This window comes from Somniosus microcephalus, chromosome 9, assembly GCF_052327205.1.
Source record: "Somniosus microcephalus isolate GS21.2 chromosome 9, FLI_Smic_1.0, whole genome shotgun sequence".
In the NCBI taxonomy this organism is placed as follows: domain Eukaryota; kingdom Metazoa; phylum Chordata; class Chondrichthyes; order Squaliformes; family Somniosidae; genus Somniosus; species Somniosus microcephalus.
Genome location: NC_140995.1, coordinates 128702672 through 128725852, shown reverse-complemented (window position 1 = coordinate 128725852; position 23181 = coordinate 128702672). Strand labels below are relative to the sequence as shown.

General features: G+C 42.0%; 1 protein-coding gene across 8 annotated transcripts in view; it reads right to left on the bottom strand.

The window, feature by feature from the left end:
- Window positions 1–23181, bottom strand: part of ptprk (protein tyrosine phosphatase receptor type K) — a 702201-nt gene that overhangs the window by 170916 nt on the left and 508104 nt on the right. For all 8 annotated transcript variants that reach the window (XM_085997159.1, XM_085997160.1, XM_085997163.1 and 5 more), the window contains exons 9-11: window positions 18693–18802; window positions 11322–11523; window positions 8810–8909 (exon numbers count right to left, since the gene is read on the bottom strand). In XM_085997159.1, coding sequence (XP_085853285.1) covers window positions 8810–8909; window positions 11322–11523; window positions 18693–18802 — 412 coding nt within the window. The remainder of the gene's footprint in view (window positions 1–8809; window positions 8910–11321; window positions 11524–18692; window positions 18803–23181) is intronic.

Here is a 23181-nt window from a genome sequence, read left to right as displayed (position 1 = left end):
TCCACCTCTCTTGACCCCTCCACTGTTTCTAAACTGTCAGACTGCTTGTCCAACATCCAGCACTGGATGAGCAGAAATATTGGGAAGACCGAAGCCATTGTCTTCGGTCCACACCACAAACTCCGTTCCCTTGCCACCGACTCCATCCCTCTCCCTGGCAACTGTTTGAGGCTGAACCAGTCTGTTCGCAACCTTGGTGTCATATTTGACCCCAAGATGAACTTCCTACCTCATATTCGTGCCATCACTAAGACCACCTATTTTCACCTCTGCAACATTGCCCATCTCCGCCCTTGCCTCAGCTTTTCTGCTGGCAAAACCCTCATCCATGCCTTTGTTAGCTCTAGATTTGACTATTCCAATGCACTCCTGGCCGGCCTACCACGTTCTACCCTCCATAAACTTGAGGTCATCCAAAACTCCATGTCCTAACTCACACCAAGTCCCGCTCACCCATCTCCTCCCACTGCTCGCTGACCTACATTGGCTCTCAGTCAAGCATTGCCTCGATTTTAAAATTCTCATCCTTGTTTTCAAATCCCTCCATGGCCTCATCCCTCCCTACCTCTACAATCCCCCCCGAGATCTCTGCACTCTGCCAATTCTGGCCTCTTGGGCATCCCCGATTTTAATTGCTCCATCACTGGCGGCCGTGCCTTCAGCTGCCTAGGTCCTAAGCTCTGGAATTTCCTCCATAAATCCCTCCACCTCTCTTTCTTCCTTTAAGCCACTTCTTAAAACCGACCTCTTTGACCAAGCTTTTGATCATCTGCCCTAATATCTCATGTGGCAAATTTTGGTTGATAACGCTCATGTGAAGCGCCGTGGGATATTTTACTATGTTAAGGTGCTACATAAATGCAAGTTGTTGTTGGCATGGGCTTTGGGATTCAGGGTAGCTTTGGGATTCATTTCCTGTTGCCACTACCATCGTGGGCCTCAGGCATGGCGCCTTTAGATGCCTACTTGAACCTTCTGCTAACCTTGTTATTGTGTGATTTTGGGACGGCATTTCCTGTTGCTAATACTCCTGTGGGACTTGCTCACCTGCTTCTGGGCCACCTGCCTGGACCCATCGATATCCCACTATCTGCCATCGTTGACTGCCTGCCATCTCGGTCCTAGTCTCTCGAGCCTATTCATTTTTTACAAGTTTCCCAGCACTACGCTGGGAAAAAGCAATTTGCTCTTCAAACCTCTTGTAGGGTTAATTATTACAACTGAGATTGCTGTCCACTGAACACTTGAACCACTTTGGGTAGATCTGACATTTCAAACTGAGACCATAACAGCAGCAAAACTTTTAATAACATAAAATAGGAGTTGATTCAGTATTGACATCCAATTACTAGATGTCCCTAGCACATTTATCAAATACTCCACTGTAAAAGTTATGCTAGACATCAAATAATAGATAGAGTGCAAATGATCTCCCAGTTTTGTTCAAAATAGGAAAATTGTTTTGATTACACTTATGCAGAAACCATCATCACTTGAACTTCACTTGGCAAGTGACTTCTTTTAAATTATCGTTACAGTTCAGCAATCTTGTTCAGCCAAAAGCAGTTTCTAATGCTATATAGTTCAAATTTAGATTTTATGTATTTATTTTGAACTATTCAGTCAATTTTATAGGCACCTGTAATGCTATTTGCTCCAATACCCTTTACTGCTTTAATGGGAACTGCCAAAGATGACTGAACTGATCTGAATTCTATTGATTCTAGACTCTGGAATAGTTCCTATGGATTGGAGGGTAGCTAATGTAACCCCACTACATGTAGACTATCCTTTATCCGAACTTCCGAAAACCGAAAGTTTTTTCGTTCAGCATAAGTCGTGCGCACGACATGACCCGAGTGGCGCAAAACATGACAGGAGTGGTCCTCCGGGGCCCAGAACAAGAATTCCTGCAGGTTGTCGACACGCCGGCCTTCGCTCTCGATGTTAAGTGTGACTGAGGGAGCTCTGCCTTTCCCTGTGAGCAGGGCAGAGGGTCACAGTGTTCCCTCCTGGGTAGGAGATTGCAGGCCGAGCCGGGCAGTGTGAGAGAGGTACCGGGAGAGTGAACCCAACAATACAGCGGCCCGTCCGATATTCTTTCTCCCCCCCACCCCCGACCTGATTTGCGGGCCAGCTTAGCGTAGGAGTTAGCCGATATCCGGCTTTCCCACAACTGGCGGCGGCAGTCGAGCCCCAGACCCCCACTAAGTCAAGGAATTCAGAGAAGCAGAAAGGGGAATGAGACACGGAGCAGGGGGAGCTGTAAACAGACTGTGAGCGGCAGCACAGAGAAGCAGGAAGGGGAATGAAACACGGAACAGTCGCAAGAGGTAGCCTGAACTTTTGAAATTTATATTAAATACAAATACTCATTACCAAATTAATTTAATGTTCAGAGTTTCCCAGTCTGAAATAATACCTTCTGAAATCTGAAAATTTCCGAAAACCGAAACACAGCTGGTCCCAAGGTTTTCGGATAAGGGATAGTCAACCTGTATTTAAAAAAGGTCGTAGAGAGAAAACGGGGAATTATAGACCGGTAAGCCTGACATCGGTAGTGGGGAAAATGCTAGAATCTATTATAAAATATGCAATGACAGGATCGGACAAAGTCAACATGAATTTACAAAAGGTAAATCGTGCTTGACTAATCTACTGGAATTTTTTGAGGATGTAACTGGTAAAATAGATAAGGGAGAATCAGTGGATGTAGTGTATTTGGACTTTCAGAAGGCTTTTGATAAGGTCCCGCATAAGAGATTGGCGTGGGATTGGGGGTAAGGTACTGACTTGGATAGAGAACTGGTTGGCAGACAGGAAGCAAAGAGTTGGAATAAACGGGTCTTTTTCTGAGTGGCAGGCCGTGACTAGTGGGGTACCACAGGGATCGGTGCTAGGACCCCAGCTATTCACAATATATATTAATGATCTAGACGAGGGAACTAGATGTAATATCTCCAAGTTTGCAGACAACACAAAACTGGGTGGGTGTGTGTGTTGTGAGGAGGATGCAGAGAAACTCCAGTCTGATTTGGACAGGTTGGGTGATTATACTGCATCTGCCATGCATCTGCACAATGTGGATAAATGCGAGGTTATCTACTTTGGTGGCAAAAACAAGAAGACAGATTATTATCTGAACGGCAATAGATTGGGAAAAGGGGAAGTGCAACGAGACCTGGTTGTCCTTGTGCACCAGTCGCTGAAGGTAAGCATGCAGGTGCAGCAGGCGGTTAAGAAGGCAAATGATATGTTGGCCTTCATAGCGAGAGGATTCAAGTACAGGAGCAAGGATGTCTTGCTGCAGTTGTACAGGGCCTTGGTGAGACCACACCTTGAGTATCGTGTGCAGTTTTGGTCGCCTTATCTGAGGAAGGATGTTCTTGCCATGGAGGGAGTGCAGCGAAGATTCACCAGACTGATACCTGGGATGGCAGGAATGACATATGAAGAGAGATTGGGTCGATTAGGCTTATATACGCTAGAGTTTAGAAGAATGAGAGGGGATCGCATTGAAACTTATAAAATTCTAACAGGACCAGACAGACTAGATGCAGGAAGGATGTTCCCGATGGCGGTGGAGTCCAGAACCAGGGGTCACAGTCGAAGGATAAGGGGCAAGCCATTTAGGACAGAAATGAGGAGGAATTTCTTCACCCAGAGAGTGGTGAACCTGTGGAATTCTCTACCATACAAGGCAGTTGAGGCCAATTCATTAAATATATTCAAGAAGGAGTTGGATATATTTCTTAAGGCTAAAGGGATATGGGGAGAAAGCAGGGACAGGGTACTGAATTTGGATGATCAGCCATGATCTCATTAAATGGCGGAACAGGCTCAAGGGGCCGAATGGCCTACTCCTAGCTTCTATGTTTCTATGAATCAAATAATGAAAGATTTCAAGAACTCAATTATACCATGTTTAAGGCAACTCACACCAGTTCTACAATATTTACTGTAGCAGGATTTAGATTGTTCAAAATAAAGTTGCTGAAACAAAAAATATTTATTATGCTTGTTCCTAGGTATTTCTGATTTTTGTGAAAGTACATACCTTACCCTCTGCTTTTCATATCGTTTTCTCCCTCCACTTCGTCTCTTTGGAGCAATCATTACCTGTGATCAAGAGGGCAGGCAGGCAACTGCTCAAAGATCAATGCTGCCCTTGAGCCACCTACTAGGAAGCAATCCTGCCTCCAATTTACTCTTGTTGCTGCATAGAAAACTACCTTAGACAGTCAGTTTCAAAGGGTTCAATGCATATCAGGCAATTTTCTTTTATTTTTTAGCGTCAGCAATTTTCCAAATCTATTTTCTTCATTGCTAGAATGTAGTGACCTCAGTTTGGCTCAACAAAATACAAATAATTACATCATGTGAAATTAAACTATACGACTATCTCAAAAGACATAATGGCCTAGAAATTGGATGGCAAGCGTTCCTTTTTCAAGCGCAAAATGAGCAGCTAAGCATCCAATATTGGGGGGGTGGGGGGCGGGGTGCTTGAGCTCATTACGTGCCATTAGTGCGCTGCCCACCATATAGGATCAGGCTGTTGTGTAGGCGTCCAAGGCACACGCCAGAACTATTTAAATTGCTAATTAAAATATTTAAATAAGGGTCCTACGCTGCGCCAGCGCCTGACCAGCTGTGTGATTAACTCACCCAGCAACTCGTGGCATTAACAGAAAAGGACCCTACAGAAGCATTTTTTAAAGGGCTCATCCATTACATACAGGTTAATTTGGTTTGTTATTTTTGCCTGTTTTCTGACTGCGAAAACTTCTGATTTCTGAGAGTAAGTTTTTGCTGGTGCTTCACTGTTTTTTCAGCATTCTAAAAAGTTTTATTGCAGTCACGGGTGGCCTGGTAGGGCTAGATGATAAGGGGGATCAGCAAGGAAGTCAGGAGAAAGCAGGAGCCGCTCGCAGAAGGAGGAGTTGGAGGGTGGCACGGCGCAGGAGATCCTATCCTCAGTGACCCTTCAGGGAGCATTTCACTTACCCGAGCTTCACTGATGAGCAATGTCTGAGGCGCTATTCACCTCACAAAGGAGGCGATCACCAAGCTACGTCACCTGCTACAGTCACAACTCGAACCTCGTGCTAGGGCATGGACAGCACTGCCTGTGGTAATCATGGCCACTGCGGCCCTTACCTTTTATGCAACGAGCTCCTTCCAGAATGAAGCAGATGATATCTCACAGTTTGTAGTCCACCGCTGTATCAGGGAGGTCACCAAGGCTCTCTACGCCAGGAGGAAAACCTTTGGCTCTTTCCCCCATGGACAGAGCGAATTACGACAAGAGAGCACTAGGCTTCGGCTGCATGGCAGGCTTCCACAGGGTGCAAACTGCCCACATTGCCTTGCATGCTCCCCATCACCATCCTGGCATCTTTCTGAATAGAAAGGGATTCCAGTCTCTACAGCTTGCTTGCGACCCCAGGCAGTGCATCATGCAGGTCTGTGCCCAGTTTCCAGGCAGCAGTCCCAATTAATTTATCCTGTGCCAATTCTCTGCGCTGCCTTTGTACCACCTCAAGCAGCTGTGGACTGTGGTAGTCTAGCCCTATTGGCTGTGCAGCATTAACAAGCGTGCTGTCAGAGTGGGACAGAATGGTCTCCATGCTCTGCGCAAAGCTTTGACATAGACTGCACGTACAAGATGGAACTGGATTCCTTCATGCTCTGAGCCAGTGTATGCAAGTTCACTGGCAAACTGTCCAGAGCACCTAGCATTTCCTGGTATATGCCCATCAGCCCTTGAAGTCTGCACCCGAGACCTCTGCAGCAGAGATAGTGCATGAACTCGCCTACTGGCGATCTGGCACCTATGGCACCCTATCTCCTTGCCTTAGCTCCTTCATCACGAAGACCCCTCCTCCAGCCTGCCCTTCAATATATGCATGTTTCCGGTATCTGAGCTGGTGTTTTCCAGGGTTAGATTGAGTGAATTGATATGCAGAAAGCCAGAATCGGAGGACCAGAGGGTATTGGCAAGGACATATGAGTGGAGGAGGTTGCAGATGCAGAGAGGGGTGAAACCATGGAAAAATTTGCAATTAATGATGAGAATTTTGAATTCAGTATGCTGAGGGACAAGGAGCCAGTGGAGGACAGGGGTAACATATAAGTGGGATATGGTGTAGCACAGAATTTGGGTGGCAGAGTTCTCAATGAGTTGGATTTTAGGTAGGGTGGAGTAGGAGAGTCCAGCAAGCAGGGCATTGGAGGAATCTGGAGCTAATACAATGTAGAAAAGGGTTTCATCTGCAGTTGCGGTAGGTTATGCGTGTAGGTGGAAATGAACAGTCTGAGTGATAAAAAGGATATGGGGTTTGAAACTCAGCTTGGTGGGGGCTGGGAGGGGCGGGGGTGGTGCTGGAAGGTCACACAGGAGATCAAGGTTGCAATCATCTGGTTCACATTAAGTGAGCATTTGGTGGGAGGTGAATTTAGATGGATTCAGTCTTCCAATGTTAAGTTAGAGAAAGTTCTCACTCATTCACGACGATGTCAGAAAGCAATGAGACAAAACAGATGGTCATGGCATTGAGGACAACGGTGGAGAAGTGGAGCTGGATATTGTTAGCTTACACGTTGAAACTGACAATTTTGAAGTGGAGGGAAAGTGGTGTCTGAGCAGCAGGAGTCACTTACACAAGCCCCGATTTTAAGCTACACCGGCCGACAGGAATGGGCTGGGTTTGGGTCGGATGTTTGTTCTACACCTCGCCTGATTGTACTCTCCACTGACTTCGGACGATGTGTAAAATGGACATCTGTCCCGAACCCACCACCCCCTGCATTCCTGCCAGGCAAGTTGGGTTAAAATCAGGGCCCCAGAGTCAGTGATCATAGGGGTAAGAAACGTTAGAATGCCAAGAAAGAGAGTTACTTATTAACATAAATTTTTTTTACAAAATTATGTTGAAAGATTATTGCAATCACTCTGGAGAAAATCATGTGATGGCTGCTTTCAGCTTTTCTGATTGGGAACTGGTTAAATACATTAAACACAGTTGTGCAAAAAAGCATTGTATACATCATATAATCAAAGTCAAATATTTCTGACATTAAATTGAGTCTCTAAACACATTTTACATTTATCCTCCTTATAAGTATTTACCAAAAGCAAATTTTTCTAATTCTACTGATAATACTTTATTCAGACAAGTTTAACATGAATATTCTGTTCACAAATTACTCTATAAGATTCACTGGCACAAGATAATTACTGCTTGCAGCAGTAATCTACAGTTGTCATCTAACTGGAGACAGAATGCACTGAGACACATATACACCTCATGACCTTGACATTGCATCCATCTTTGCTTGGAACTACCCAGATCTAAAATATAAGTGACATACCGTAACATGGGTACAGATGGACAGAAATCTGTCCACTCCACTAAAATAGACGGTCTCACTGCTATATGGTGCTAAATGATGAACCATCACAAATTACTGAAGCAGATGGTATATTGCCTGCTACAGCAAGGAAAAACGGTTAAATTACTCTTTCAGCCTCTTTTTGATGAGACTCAGACCAAAGCAATTCTAAAAATACTCTGTTGCAAAAAAAATCATATTAATGAGCAACTGACAAAAACAAACTTAAGCCCTTGCTAGGCAAATAGCAGGTAATCAGAAACTCCTCCCAAATGACATGGTAGGTGGTGCAACTCTCCATAAAATGTACAAGTCTGTTGCCCCATCAATTCACCAGAGCATGGACTCACACCAAAGATTCCTGATGAAGGTTTGAGTTTAAATCCCACTCTTGACTGCCATTTCTCTATAAATGTGACTTTCATGAGTTTTAAATGAGTTGCAGGAAGTATTGCTTTACTGATCAATCAAGAACAGTACTAACAGCATCCATGGAGACTGTCTATGGGGAAAACTGTCCTGGCACCATGAATAAGGGCTTAAATAATTATCATTCAGAAACAAAAAACAAAAGTATGGTTTATAAAACCCACCCTCCAAAAAAAATATTTTTTCACCGAGCCTGTTAAAGAAACTTACTAATGTGAATAAACTGATTCGCTACAGATATGAACTGATTTTTTTTTTTTTTAATTTGGGGCTGAATCAAATTTGGCAACATTAAATTTAATAAGCTGGTAGCCAAAAATCAAGAACTGTGTCTACAAAGTGGAGTATTCAGACCACATTAATGGCTGCATGAAAAAAACTGAAGTCAACAAATTACTCCTCATTAATGCTTTGATAAGACGACAAGCAAATGTCACTCAAAATTAATGTTACATAGAATATGAGAGTAAATCTCAGAGACATGCCAAACAAAATTTAATAGGTACTACATGATTTCTAATGGAGGCACTTGTGTGAGACGAGGTCATACAGTTTGCATTCATCAACATTCTTCTCCTTCCACTTGTTCTAGTTCCTCCAATTTCCCCATAATTTGTATGAAACCTTGTGCATGATAACTAACTTTACTTTGGAGGACTAAAGTTGGCTTCTAATCCATTTTAAAAACCTTCAAGCTTATTATTTCAATAAAATCAGGAGAGGAATCAAAATAAAACGGTAGTAGCAGAGAAAAGTTACGTAAATAGAGCAGACATGTGGAACATTCAGGGCTTGAATTTACAAAATCCCTGAAGACAATATATTCTCATTAACTACAGGTCTATTTTGTAGACTTTGCCTGACCCGAGTAAACAAACCTCTTGACAGCAATGTCAAATGAATATTGCTTGAAAATAAAGCACTATATTAGTAGTCAGCAGCCTGCCAATCTGATGAAGAAACAGTTTGCTGCTTATAAATTTACCTGATTGGAGCACCTTTAGCCTGTGCAGGTCTCAGCATTACAGTTATTGTGGTTGCTGTTTCATTAAGAGTTGCATCTTCATAGTCAGGCAGAGTAGGAGCTGTTGAGATTTAATTTAAAAGAACAAATTTAAAAACAACATAGCATTGAATCTTAGAATAAGATGTTGATTAATGTGCAAGATTTTGGAAAGTAAAAAAAAAATGCAAATGTCAATGGTTCTACTCAGTCCTTGCGGATAAAAATGTGCTGAAAACCAGTTTTAATATTGTAAGCTTACATTTTCTCTAGGGAAAGGAGGAAAAATTCTTCCTCCTTACAGTCTATTACCGTAAAGCAGCTGGGTAAGTAGGAGAGCTGCTTGGGAAAATAACAACTGCAATCATCTTCCCATTGGGAACATTAGCCTTTATTCAGTGCTTCCCCTATAGCAGAACTGACATTAGGAACTCGCCACATATTAGAATCATGATACACCATTGGTATACCATTGTAGTGAACAACTCCCAAAAATAAATAATTAAATTTACAATTTTGCAGAAATAGGGGAAAAGATGGTTTCAAAAAGCTTATAGTAAAATAAACGTACAAAGCATAGCTAGTGGATACACAGCTATATATTTTCAAATAATCAAATATAAACTACCATACATGTCTTCCTACTTTTTAAACACTCTTTCTCTTATCATTTCGAACTATGTAAATGAAATGAGTAAAAGATACTCCAGTTATTTCAATGCAGATTTTATAAACTCTATTCTTATGAGAGTCATAGAAAAGTAACATTTTCACTTTAATCCTGCATAGAATTATATGAAGGAAAATAGGGAAATAGATGAATAGGAAGTAATTTTTAAACTGTTATATGCTCTTTTGCCCCAGGCATCCTTTAAAAATCAGCACACAGAAATTGTGTCTTTGAAGTGCTGTAACTCACCTTGAATTCATTGACATTAATCAATGTTTTATTCAGAAAGAGTTGGGTTTTTTTAAAGTTTAAAATTTGTACTTTGACAATTGACCATACATTCAAGAGACTTCAGTTCTTTTGATCAAGACATCTGCTTTACTAAGGATATGATGCTTTCCTTTGAAAAAAGAGAGAGAACTCCTCTGACCCTCGTGCTACCATGGATTAGGGCAAACATTTGGTCTTCAGTGATTTTTCTTAAATCGAATTTCCTCAAAATTTTGTAAACTGCAAACTCATTGAGGCAGAAATTCCGTTCCCTACGGGTGGGTACGTGTTGTGTGCTCATCCGTAAGGCCAACGGGAATGCCGGTTTCAGGCATACACAGCGCATGCACCGGAAACCGGCATTTCCGATCAGTCAAGAAAGCTCGACAGATCCTCCGCCTGCCTGGGAGAAGGGCCTCTGCGGGTGGAGAGTTCCATTTTTTGGAGACCCTCCGCCCGCAGAAAACACTTACAATTCTTGCGCCTGGTAAAAGCAGGCGTAAGGCCTGCTTTTACCAGGATAAGAGTTGAAAAAAAGTTTTTTTTTAAATTTCCACTGATTAATCATTTACAAATACTTTAAAGAAAGGTAAGTTTGTTAGCCCCGTTAAAAACTTCAATTATTTTTTTCAAAAAATAAAATTTTTGTTTAAAATACTTAATTTATTGTAATTTAAAGTCATTTTAAAAATGTGATTTATTTATTTATTTATTTAAAGTTTTACTATGTTTTGGGGGTGATCTCTATTCATATATTTGACAGGTCTTCCTGTCAAATGCATGAAGGGAGATTTCCTTCTCTGATGGGCTCTCCATGGCCCATGTGATTCCAGGGATGCGGCGAACTGCTTGCGCCTCTGGGATACGTGGGCCCTGCGCACCGGCAGTTTGGAGAGGCCCAGCAACGGAACTCAGCGCCTCCCGGGAGCCCTCCGGTCTAGGCGCAGATTTTTCCAGATCCCAGCCCTCCGCCTGCGGGAGGCCTGCGAACGGAATTTCTGGGCCAATTATATTATATTTTCCATTCTGATTCTGCATGTTCTGAATGTTAAACAACTCTACAAAACACTGCCTAATCAATATCTTATGAAAACGAATTTAATGTTTACAATATATCAAGATGTGTTTCCATGGTTGACCTACTTTTTGATAGTAAAAAGCAAAGCAAAAAAACAAACAGTAAAATGGGTCATTTTGCAGAAAACATGAATATTCTTTAAAGCGCATGGCAAAGGTCAACTGTATTTACATTGAATACAATGTCAGAAAGTATCAGAAATGACAAATAGATTGCAGACTGAAGAGAAGTTGTTCAGTAGTTAATATAGCTAACTTTGATCAGGACATAAAAATTTCCATGGATCGCTGAATTTTTAAAAAGTCATAAAGGAAAAATATAATCTAAATATAGACTGTAAATGTTGTGTGCGTGCTTATCTGGGACGTTATTTCAAGACACTTCACCTTCGCTCTTTGCAAAATACTATACTTAAATCAACTCACAGCAAGCACTGTTATTTTTGTTTCAGCTTTTACAAAAACTTGTGCACTTACCAGATATATTAGTTGTAATGTTAACCACTGTAGCTGGACCAAATCCTTTCACTGTGCTTGCTTTAATAAAGAACTGGTAGGTGGTCCCAGGATCCAGATGTGTGAAAACATGGTGTGTACTGTTCCACATTTTTGACACTGTTCGAACAGGTCCAGCCACTTGGACAGCAGGGTCAAAGGATTTGATGCTGCTATAACTGACCTGTCAAAACATGAAGGAAAGAAAAAAACTACAGGTTATCACTGATCTTTAACATCTTTGAATTGATCTAATTTATGAAAAGATTGAGATATTTGATGAAGAGGGTTGACGAGGGTAGTATAGTTGATGTTGTATATATGGACTTTCAAAAGATGTTTGATAAAGTACCACATAATAGAGTTGTTAGCAAAATGGAAGCCCATGGAGCTAAAAGGGCAGTGGCTGCATGGATACGAAATTGGCTAAGGAAATCAGAGTAGTGGTGAACGGTTGTTTTTCAGACTGGAGGGAAGTATACAGTGGTGTTCCCAAGGGGTCGGTATTAGATGTATATTAATGACTTGGTCTTGGGTATGGGGGAATATTTTCAAAGTTTGCAGAGGACACAAAACTCAGAAATGTAGTAAACAGTGAGGAGGATAGTAACAGATTTCAGGAGGGCAGAGACTGGCAAAATGGGCAAACACATGGCAGATGAAATTTAATGCAGAGTAGTGTGAAGTGTTGCATTTTAGAAGAATGAGGAGAGGCAATATAAATGAAATGGTACAATTTTAAAGGGGGTGCAGGAACAGAAACACCTGGGGATTTATGTGCACACGTCTTTGAAGGTGGCAGAATAAGTTGATAAGGCTGTTAAAAAAAAAAAATCAGATGGGACTTTTTGACTTGAATACAAAAGCAAGGAAGTTATGCTGATCTTTTATAAAACACAGGTTAGGCCCCAGCTGCAGTATTGTGTCCAATTCTGGACATCACACTTTATGAAGGATATCAAGGCCTTGGAGAGGGTGCAGAGGAGATTTACACCAGTGATGAGGGCTAGAGAAACTATTTCTACTGTCAGGAGGATCGGAAACCAGAGAACACAGATTTAAGGTGATTGGCAAAAGAACCAGAGGGGAGATGAAGAGAATTTTTTTTTTATTTTTTTACTCAATGCGTGATTATGATCTGGAATTCACTACCTGTTGGGTGGTGAAAGCAGATGAAATAACAACTTTCAAAAGGGAATTGGATAAATACTTAAAAAGGAAAAATGTACAGGGCTGTGGGGAAAAGAGCAGGGGAGTGGGATTAACTGGATAGCTCCATCAAAGAGCCAGCACAGGCACAATGGACCAAATGGCCTCCTTCTGTGCTTTATGATTCTATGATCAATAGTATCTTTAATGTAAATAGTCAAAGAATATTTCAACGGTGGCTAACAAAAAAAATCTATGAACCATACCTCAGTATTTCCTGTTCATATGGTAAGAAATTTAGTTTAATCTTGCTTGCAATTCATAAGAACATAAGAATTAGGAGCAGGAGTAGGCCATACAGCCCTTCGAGCCTGCTCCACCATTCAATAAGATCACGGCTGATCATCGACCTCAACTCCACTTTCCCACCTGATCCCCATATCCCTGGATTCCCCATGAGGCCAAAAATCTATCTATCTCAGCCTTGAATATTCTCAACGACTCAGCATCCACAGCCCTTTGGGGTAGAGAATTCCAAAGATTCACAACCCTCTGAGTAAAGAAATTCCTCCTCATCTCAGTCTTAAATGTCCGACCCCTTATCCTGAGGCGATGCCCCCTAGTTCTAGACTCTCCAGCCAGGGGAAACAACCTCTCCGCATCTACCCTGCCAATCCCCCTCAGAAACTTATATGTTTCAATGAGATCACCTCTCATTCTTCTAAACTCCAGAGAATGTAGGCCCAATCTACTCAATCTCTCCTCATAGGACAACCCTCTCATCCCAAGGATCAATCTAGTGAACATTTGCTGCTCCACCTCAAAGGCATGTATGTCCTTGCTCAGATAAGGAGACCAAAACTGTGCACAGTACTCCAGGTGTGGTCTCATCAAAGCCCTGTACAATTGTAGCAAGACTTCCTTACTCTTGTACTCCAACCCTCTTGTAATAAAGGCCAACCTGCCATTTGCCTTCCTGATCGCTTGCTGTACCTGCATGCTAACTTTGTGCTCCCTGAACGAAGATACCTAAATCTTTCTGAACACCAACATTTAATAGTTTCCCACCATTAAAAAATATTCTGTTTTTCTTTCTACCAAAGTGAATAACCTCACATTATGCTCAACGTTCAAATCCAAAGTGTGATAATTTTATATTGCAACAAAAATACAGTCAATGCTCAGCTCAGTGTTCAGCATTCCCATGTACTCTGGAACAATTTTGAATGACATAGAACTTTAAAAATGAAGACAGGATCAGTATAATGGTTAAAATCAATCACTCAGCAGGTTAGGCAGCATCTGTGAAGAGGACAGTTAGGCGAAAATGTCAGTTGTGGACCCTTAATCAGAACTGGGGACACACAAATGTCAACATGTTTATTCCCTCCACAGCTGCTGCCTAACCTGCTGAGTTGACAGCAATTTCTGTTTTTAACCCCAAAACAAGAGATGACTGTTGGTTTAGGCAGTCAAATCTTAAATCCAGTTTACATCAAATTTCGTTCCCATTGAACTAGGTTAATAATAACATATAGGTTTACCCAGTGGTATTAAAATGTTGTAATCACCTACTGTAAATATGGTTTTTCACATTCTTTGAATGAAATTGAACCTTGTTATAAAAATTTGAATGATGTCATTTTGTTACAGTATTTGGAAACACTGTGCAATTAAGACGATTGGATGATTTCTCCAACTCTGCTTTAGGCAAAGACTTCATCCTAGAAACACAGAAAAATAGGAGCAGGAGTAGGCCATTCGGCCCTTTGAGCCTGCTCCGTCATTCACTATGATCATGGCTGATCCTCTATCTCAATACCATATTCCTGCTCTCTCCCCATACCCCTTGATGCCTTTTGTGTCTAGAAATCTATCTATCTCCTTCTTACATATATTCAGTGACTTGGCCTCCACAGCCTTCTGTGGTAGAGAATTCCACAGGTTCACCACCCGCTGAGTGAAGAAATTTCTCATCTCAGTCCTAAATGTCCAACCCTGTATCCTGAGACTGTATCCCTCGTGCTCAACCCCCCAGCAAGGGGAAACATCCTCCCTGCATCCAGTCTGTCTAGCCCTGTCAGAATTTTATACGTTTCAATGAGATTCCCTTTCATTCTTCTAGTCTCTAGTGAATACAGGCCTAGTTGACCCAAACTCTCCTCATACGACAGTCCTGCGCTCCCAGGAATCAGTCTGGTGACCCTTCGCTGTACTCCCTCTATGGCAAGTATATCCTCTCTTAGGTGAGACCAAAACTGCACACAGTATTCCAGGTGTGGTCTCACCAAGGCCCTGTATAACTGTAGCAAGACATCCTTGCTCCTGTACTCAAATCCTCTTGCAATGAAGGCCAACATACCATTTGCCTTCCTAACTGCTTGCTGCACCTGCAGGTTTGCTTTCAGTGACTGGTGTGCAAGGACACCCAGGTCCCTTTGTACATCAACATTTCCCAATCTATCACCATTTAAGTAATACTCTGCCTTTCTGTTTTTTCAACCGAAGTGGATAGCTTCACATTTATCCACATTATACTGCATCTGCCATGTATTTGCCCACTCACTCAACTTGTCTAAATCGCCTTGAAGCCTCTTTGCATCCTCCTCACAACTCACAATCCCACCTAGTTTTGCGTCATCAGCAAACTTGGAAATAATACATTTGGTTCCCTCATCTAAATCATTGATATATATTGTGAATAGCTGGGGCCCAAGCACTGATCCCTGCAGTACCCCACTAGTCACCGCCTGCCACCCCAAAAAAGACCCATTTATTCCTACTCTCTGTTTCCTGTCTGTTAACCAATTTTTAATCCATGCTAGTATATTACCCCCAATCCCATGTGATTTAATTTTCCACACTAACCTCTTATGTGGGACTTTATTAAAGGCCTTCTGAAAATCCAAATGCACCACATCCACTGGTTCTCCCTTATCTATTCTACTAGTTACATCCTCAAAAACCTCCAGTAGGTTTGTCAAACATGATTTTCCTTTCATAAATCCATGTTAACTCTGTCTAATCCCGTTGATATTTTCTAATTGTCCTGTTATCATATCCTTTATAATAGACTCTTTTCCCTACTACTGATGTTAGGCTAACCGGTCTGTAGTTCCCTGTTTTCTCTCTCCCTCCTTTTTTAAATAGTGGGGTTACATTTGCCACCCTCCAATCTGCAGGAACTGTTCCATAATCTATAGAATTTAGGAAGATGACAACCAATGCATCCACTATTTCCATGGCTACCTCTTTTAGTACTCTGGGATGCAGATTATCAGGCCCTGGGGATTTATCAGCTTTCAGTCCCATTAATTTCTCCAGCACTATTTTATTACTAATACTAATTTTCTTTAATTCCTCCTTCTCACTAGACCCTTGGTTCCCTAGCATTTCTGGGAAGTTATTTGTGTCCTCTTCCATGAAGACAGAGCCAAAGTTATTGGTTAATTGCTCAGCCATTTCCTTGTTCCCCATTATAAATTCTCCTGCTTCTGACTGTAAGGGACCTACATTTGTCTTCACTAATCTTTTTCTTTTTACAAACTTGTAGAAGCTTTTACAGTCCACTTTTATGTTCCTTGCAAGTTTACTCTCATACTCTATTTTTCCCCTCTTAATCAATCTCTTGGTCCTTTTTTGCTGAATTTTAAACTGCTCCCAATCCTCAGGCTTGCTACTTTTTCAGGCAACTTTCTGACTCCTCTTTGGATCTAATACTATCCTTAATTTCTTTTGTTAGCCATGGTTGAGCTGCTTTTCCTTTTGTGTTTTTGCACCAGAAAGGAATGTATAACTGTTGGAATTCATGCATTTGTTCCTTAAATGTTAGCCATTGCCTATCCACCTTCATGCCTTTTAATGAAGATCCCCAATCTATCATAGCCAACTCACTCCTCATACCTTCGTAGTTTGCTTTGTTTAGATTTAGGACACTAGTTTCGGATTGGACTACTTCACTTTCCAGCTTAAGGATTGGACTACTTCACTTTCCAGCTTAATGAAGAATTCTATCATGTTATGGTCACTCTTCCATAAAGAACCCCGCACAACAAGATTATTAATTATCCCCTTCTCATTGCACAATATCCAATCTAGGATAGCCTGTTCCCTCGTTGGCTCCTCAACGTACTGGTTTAAAAAACCATCTCGTACACACTCCAGGAATTCATCCTCCACAGTATTATTGTTAATTTGGTTTGGCCAGTCTATATGAAGATTAAAGTCTCCCATGATTACTGTGGTACCTGTGTTGCATGCATCTCTAATTTCCTGTTTGATGCCATCCCCTACATTACCACTACTGTTTGGAGGCTTATAGACAACTCCCCCCCAATGTTTTCTGCCCCTTGGTGCTTCTTAGCTCCACCCAGACTGATTCTACATCTTGATTTTCTGAGCCAAGATCCTGAGTCATGTCCTTATTCCTTCATAGGAGTAAGCAGCATAGAGACACCAAAGTTACAGAAAAATTAAAGAAAATCAGCATCCCCAATCACCAACAGGTTAGAAATAAATAGGGTTAAATATTCATCTTCACCGCTTGAGTAGTAATCTGGCAGAGCGGAACGTCCACCTGATTTTCATTCCATTGAAATGAATGGAATGAAAATCGAGTGGATTCTACAATGAGTGGGCAATCCGCTCCACCAGATGCTGAAGACAAAAAAATAACCCCAATGCGGGGTAGGCCAGGTGGGAAGTCAACAGGCATTGGGAGGTTAATGGGAGAGTTTGGGGTGGATAAGCAGCCATCTTGCCCCAAATATATTTTGAGAATACAGCTTCTTGCCTCCTGTGCATCGCGCTACTTGGATTCCTTCTCTGGGTGAACTGCAGCCTTGTCTGAATATATTTCCCACACTGTTTCTCTGTACGAAACAATGAACTGAACAATGAATCGTCTAATACTTGCTTATTTGGACAAAGTGGCATCAACAATAGCAACATTTCACAAAAAAGTTAAACTTGAAACTTTCATTGCAGGACTGCTCCCAGACTATAGCTAAGATGTTGGACTGAATGAACTGAAACAAAACACCACATCTGTTATAGTAAGTCGACAGGGAGAATGCTGCTAACAACTGCAGAAAAAGAAGTAAATGACTCAGAACTGGGTAGAGAGCAAACAGGCACCTAATCAAAATGATAGCACATGTGTAAAGTGAACATTGTCCCTATGGGATGACAAAAAAATCCTATTTGTATGTGATGGTTTACTGGATAAGCAAGAGTTTGGGATTTGTCCAATTTAATAGAAAGGCTTTTCTGTTTTAAACTAATATTTGAAAAGATGAACCCCTATGAGCAAGTTATTTTATCTCCTCTTGCGCTGTAACAGACAAACAAATATCACATAGAATGTTTATTTTTAGATGACTATTGCTACAAAAATTCAGGTAAAAAAATGTTAGCCTTCATCAGTAATTCTATGAAGATTAGTCAAAGCAATTCAGATTCATTACATTTCTAAAAATTAAAATTAGATTCAGATCCAGATATTCCTATTTGTAACACCTGAAAAATAATCCAGGTGCCACAGACAGGCAAAGGAGACAGAGACCATTTACATTAGGACCCCATCTTGGAATGTCCAGGACTTCTCCACAGAGGCAAACTTGGGCCTGTATGTACAGTAAGTGCAGGACAAGGACAGTCATGGAGCTGAGACAGTACAGGGAGGTGTCCCATGCCCTCCTGCCTCAGTTTCCTCTCTGAGGCACAAGGGTACCAATTTTGATGGATGCCCAAAGAAACTTGTGCCTGGACCCGCTCAACACAGAGGGGCTGAGGAAGTCAGCTAGCAAGGCAAGGCAAGCCAAGCCTGAGAAAATAAGTGAAATCTTCCATTGGAGCCTCTCTATGACCTTTGGACCTGCAGGCATTCTGGCTGCTGTTGCACAAATAGAAGCCAGAAGACCCCAAGACAGCCAATCATGGTGCTGCAGGCCTGCAAGTACAACGACACCGGTGTTCCTGCCCCCCCCCCATTTATAGGCTTGAGCCCTTGCTGGTGGGCAGCCTGTACTGGGAGCACGGGCGGACCATGCAAAGGACCCAGCCCACCAAATTCAGGAGCTCTGAGGCCTGGACAGGTGCTGTGCACTTTAGGTAAGTTGGGCCTGTCCAAATGGCAAAATGTGTGCATGAAGGGAAGGTGCAAATGTTTTGTTAGTCATTGAGTAACTAACAAATCTATATTACCTCATATTGTGTGATGATACCATTTGCTTCCACGGGCTCATTCCAGTGCAGAAAGATTTTGTCCTCAAATGGTGTTCCTTTTAATGAATCACTAGGTATAGGACCAGGTACTGCAAGTCAAAAAACACAAATATCTTTATGTAGTTGTGTTTACATAGTAAACAAATAGATAGCTCCAATGAAAAAGAAAACATATTTTGTGTGTTGCTGCTTCTCTAGATCACATTACATCATTTAATTTAAAAAATCTAAATTGAAATCAAAATGTTGTTATACTCTTAAAAACAAAATTTGATTATACACTTTCTAACATTGATGCAATTACCCAACATTTGACAGCTGCCTGTGAGGTCAATGGATTAACATTTACTATTGCACATGTTAAAATATCAATGGCATCCAAAATCAATATTTCACTTCAGTTGAACCTGAGCACCCAGCTGAACATAACAGTTTGTAGTCTTTCAGTCACTGTATCGCTGGACTCACTATATCAACACAAACCACGACAGAGCCCGAGTATGCTGCAATGAATGACTCAGCTCCTGACCCTTCAAAGTCTCTCCACTATCTACAAGGCACAAGTAAGGACTGTGATGCAAAACTCACAACCCATCTGGACAAAACTCGAGAAGTTCAACATCACCCAGGACAATGCAGTCTGCTTCAACAGCACCCTAGTCACTGAACTCAATGTCTACACCTCCGCCATTAGCGCAGAGGTTGCAGGATGTAATGAAATAACTCGCCAAGCTAACTCAACAACAACTCGAGTAGGCCAACAGCAGCAGTGTCATACGAACATCATCTCCACGTTCTCCTCCAAGTCATACACCATCCTGACTTGGACATGCACTGCAGATGCATCATCGTCGCTGGGTTAAAATCTGAATTCCCTACCTAACCAGCATCGGCGGGAATCCTGAGCGGCAGAGCGGGGCTATAAAAGTCCCAGAGACCAGGTAAGGTTTACCAGTCTCCGGTCTGGGAACTCGGAGGGAAGGAGAGAGGTAAAAAGTAATCCAAGTGTGATGTCACCAGAAAGCGGGTAAGTGATTGGTTGGTGAGTATTTCTCCCTTTTGAAGCTTAAATCTCTTTGGTTTATAGTTTCTAAGGTGTGATATTCACCATCTAGAATTGGGGCAGAGGGTATTTAAGAATAATATTAATAAATTTAATTAATTACATAGAATGGGAGATCAGGTGATGTGTTGCTGCTGCAAAATGTGGGAGCTGGTGGACACCACTGATGCTCACGGTGATCACATTTGCAGTAAGTGTTGGCTGCTCGAGGAATTCCGGCTCCGTGTTGAAGAGCTGGAGTCCGAGCTTCAAACACTGAGACACATCAGGGAGGGGGAGAGTTACCTGGACTCTGTATCAGGAGGTAGTCACACCAATTAGATGAATTAATTCGGATGTAGTCCGTGGCCAGGGTCAGGATGGTGTGACTAGAAGTGAGGCAGGTACGGGGATCCAGGAGGTAGTGTTGGAGGAGCCGCAGCCCTTGCACTTGTCCAACAGGTTCGCGGCTCTTACTCCCTGTGAGGTTGGGAACAGGGACTGTGGGGAGGATGAGCAACCTGGCCACAGCACCTTGGAGCAGGGGGCCATTCAAGTGGGGGGAGTTAAAAGAAATGTTGTAGTGGTAGGGGATAGTATCGTTAGGGGGATAGATAAGAGTTCTTTGCAGCCGAGAGCGAGAGTCCCGAAGGCTGTGTTGCCTGCCCGGTGCCAGGGTTAAGGATATCTCCTCTGGACTGGAGAGAAATTTGGAGTGAGAGGGGGAGGATCCAGTTGTCGTGGTCCATGTTGGTACCAACGACATAGATAGGACAAGGAAGGAGATTCTGCTGAGGGAGTTTGAGCAGCTAGGGGCCAAATTAAAAAGCAGAACCACAAGGGTAATAATCTCTGGATTATTACCTGAGCCACGAGCGAATTTGGCTAGGACAAACAAAATCAGAGAGTTAAATGCGTGGCTCAAAGACTGGTGTGGGAGAAATGGGTTTTGCTTCCTGGGACACTGGCACCAGTACTGGGGCAGGAGGGAGCTGTTCCGTTGGGACAGGCTTCACTTGGCCAGTGCTGGGACTAGAGTCCTGGCGGATCATATAACTAGGGCTGTAGAGGGGGCTTTAAACTAACTAGTCGGGGGGGAGGTTCCTAGAGAGCAAATAATAAAAATGACAACAGAGAAGGTCATAGACTTAGGTAGCAGTGGGGAAATTGAAAACCAGAGCATTTCAGGAAGGGGTAGAAGGTATGGAATAAAAGGTAAAGTAATAAAAAGGGCAAAAGCAGGAACTAAGTGTCACAAAACATCTTTGAAAGTTCTCTATCTGAATGCACGTAGCATTCGTAACAAAATAGACGAGTTAATGGCACAAATAACTACATATGGGTATGATCTTGTGGCCATTACAGAAACATGGCTGCAGGGTGACAATGCCTGGGAATTAAACATGCCAGGTTATTTAACGATCAGGAAGGACAGGCAGGAAGGGGAGGTGGGGTGGCTATGTTAATAAAGGAAGGAATCACTGTAATACAGAGAAATGATATTGGGCCAAAAGATCAGGATAATGAAACAGTTTGGGTGGAGGTAAGGAATAATAAGGGGAAAAAACACTAGTGGGCGTAGTCTATAGGCCTCCGAACAGTGGCAACTCTGTTGGAACGGAGTATCAATCAGGAAATAGTTGAGGCTTGTAATAAGGGAACATCTATAATTATGGGGGATTTTAACTATCATATTAATTGGACAAATCAAATTGGGCAGGGCTGCCTTGAGGATGAGTTCATTGAGTGTATTAGGGATGGGTTTCTTGAGCAGTATGTAACTGAACCGACCAGGGGGCAAGCAACCTTAGATCTGGTCCTGTGTAACGGCAGGATTAATTAAAAATGTCCTAGTAAAGGATCCCCTTGGAATGAGTGACCATAACATGGTTGAATTCCATATTCAATTAGAGGGTGAGAAGGTTGGATCTCAAACAAGCGTGCTAAGCTTGAATAAAGGAGACTCTGAAGGTATGAGAGCGGAATTGAGTAGAGTGAATTTGGAAATTAGATTAAAGGGTAAGATGATACATGATCAGTGGTGTACATTTAAGGAGTTATTTTACAACTTCCAAAAAAAATATATTCCACTGAGAAGAAAAGGGTGTAAAAGAAAAGACAGCCATCCGTGGCTAAGTAAAGAAAATAAGGATAGCATTCGACTAAAAACAAGGGCATATAAGGTAGCCAAATCTAGTGGGAGGATAGAGGATTGGGAAAACTTTAAAAGACAGCAAAAAATAACAAAAAGATTGATTAAGAAAGGGAAGATAGATTATGAAAGTAAATTAGCAAAAGATAGTAAGAGTTTTTATAGTTATATAAAAAGAAAAAGGGTGGCTAAAGTAAATGTTGGTCCCTTAGAGGATGAGACCGGGAAATTAATGGTGGGAAATATGGAGATGGCAAAAACACTGAATGAATATTTTGTATCAGTCTTTACAGTAGAAGACACTAAGAATATCCCAACACTGGACAAACAGGGGGCTAAAGGGGGGGGAGGAGCTAAACACGATCAAAATCACTAAGGGAGTGGTACTTGGTAAAATAATGGGACTCAAGGCGGATAAATCACCTGGACCTGATGACTTACATCCTAAAATAATGGGACTCAAGGCGGATAAATCACCTGGACCTGATGACTTACATCCTAGGGTCTTGAGGGAAGTGGCGGTCGGGATTGTGGATGCATTGGTAATAATTTTCCAAAACTCCCTGGACTCGGCAAAGGTCCCGGCAGACTGGAAAACTGCTAATGTAACACCCTTATTTAAAAAGGGCAGTAGACAGAAGGCTGGAAACTATAGGCCGGTTAGCCTAACATCTGTGGTAGGTAAAATTTTGGAGTCCATTATTAAGAGACAGTAACAGGAAATTTGGATAATCATAATTTAATAGGACAAAGTCAGCATGGTTTTATGAAGGGGAAGTCATGTTTGACAAATTTGCTGGAGTTCTTTGAGGAAGTAACATATAGGGTGGATAAAGGGGAACCAGTGGACGTAGTGTATTTAGACTTCCAAAAGGCATTTGACAAGGTGCCACACAGAAGATTATTGCTTAAGATAAAAAATCACGGGATTGGGGGTAATATTCTGGCATGGATAGATGATTGGCTATCTAACAGAAGGCAGAGAGTCGGGATAAATGGTTCATTCTCAGACTGGCAATCAGTAACTAGTGGTGTTCCGCAGGGGTCAGTGCTGGGTCCCCAACTCTTTACAATCTATATTAACGATTTGGAGGAGGGGACCGAGTGTAACATATCAAAGTTTGCAGATGATACTAAGATGGGAGGGAAAGTAGTGAGTGAGGAGGACAAAAAAACCTGCAAGGGGACATAGACAGGCTAAGTAAGTGGGCAGAGATTTGGCAGATGGAATACAATACTGGAAAGTGTGAGGTTATGCACTTTGGCAGGAAAAA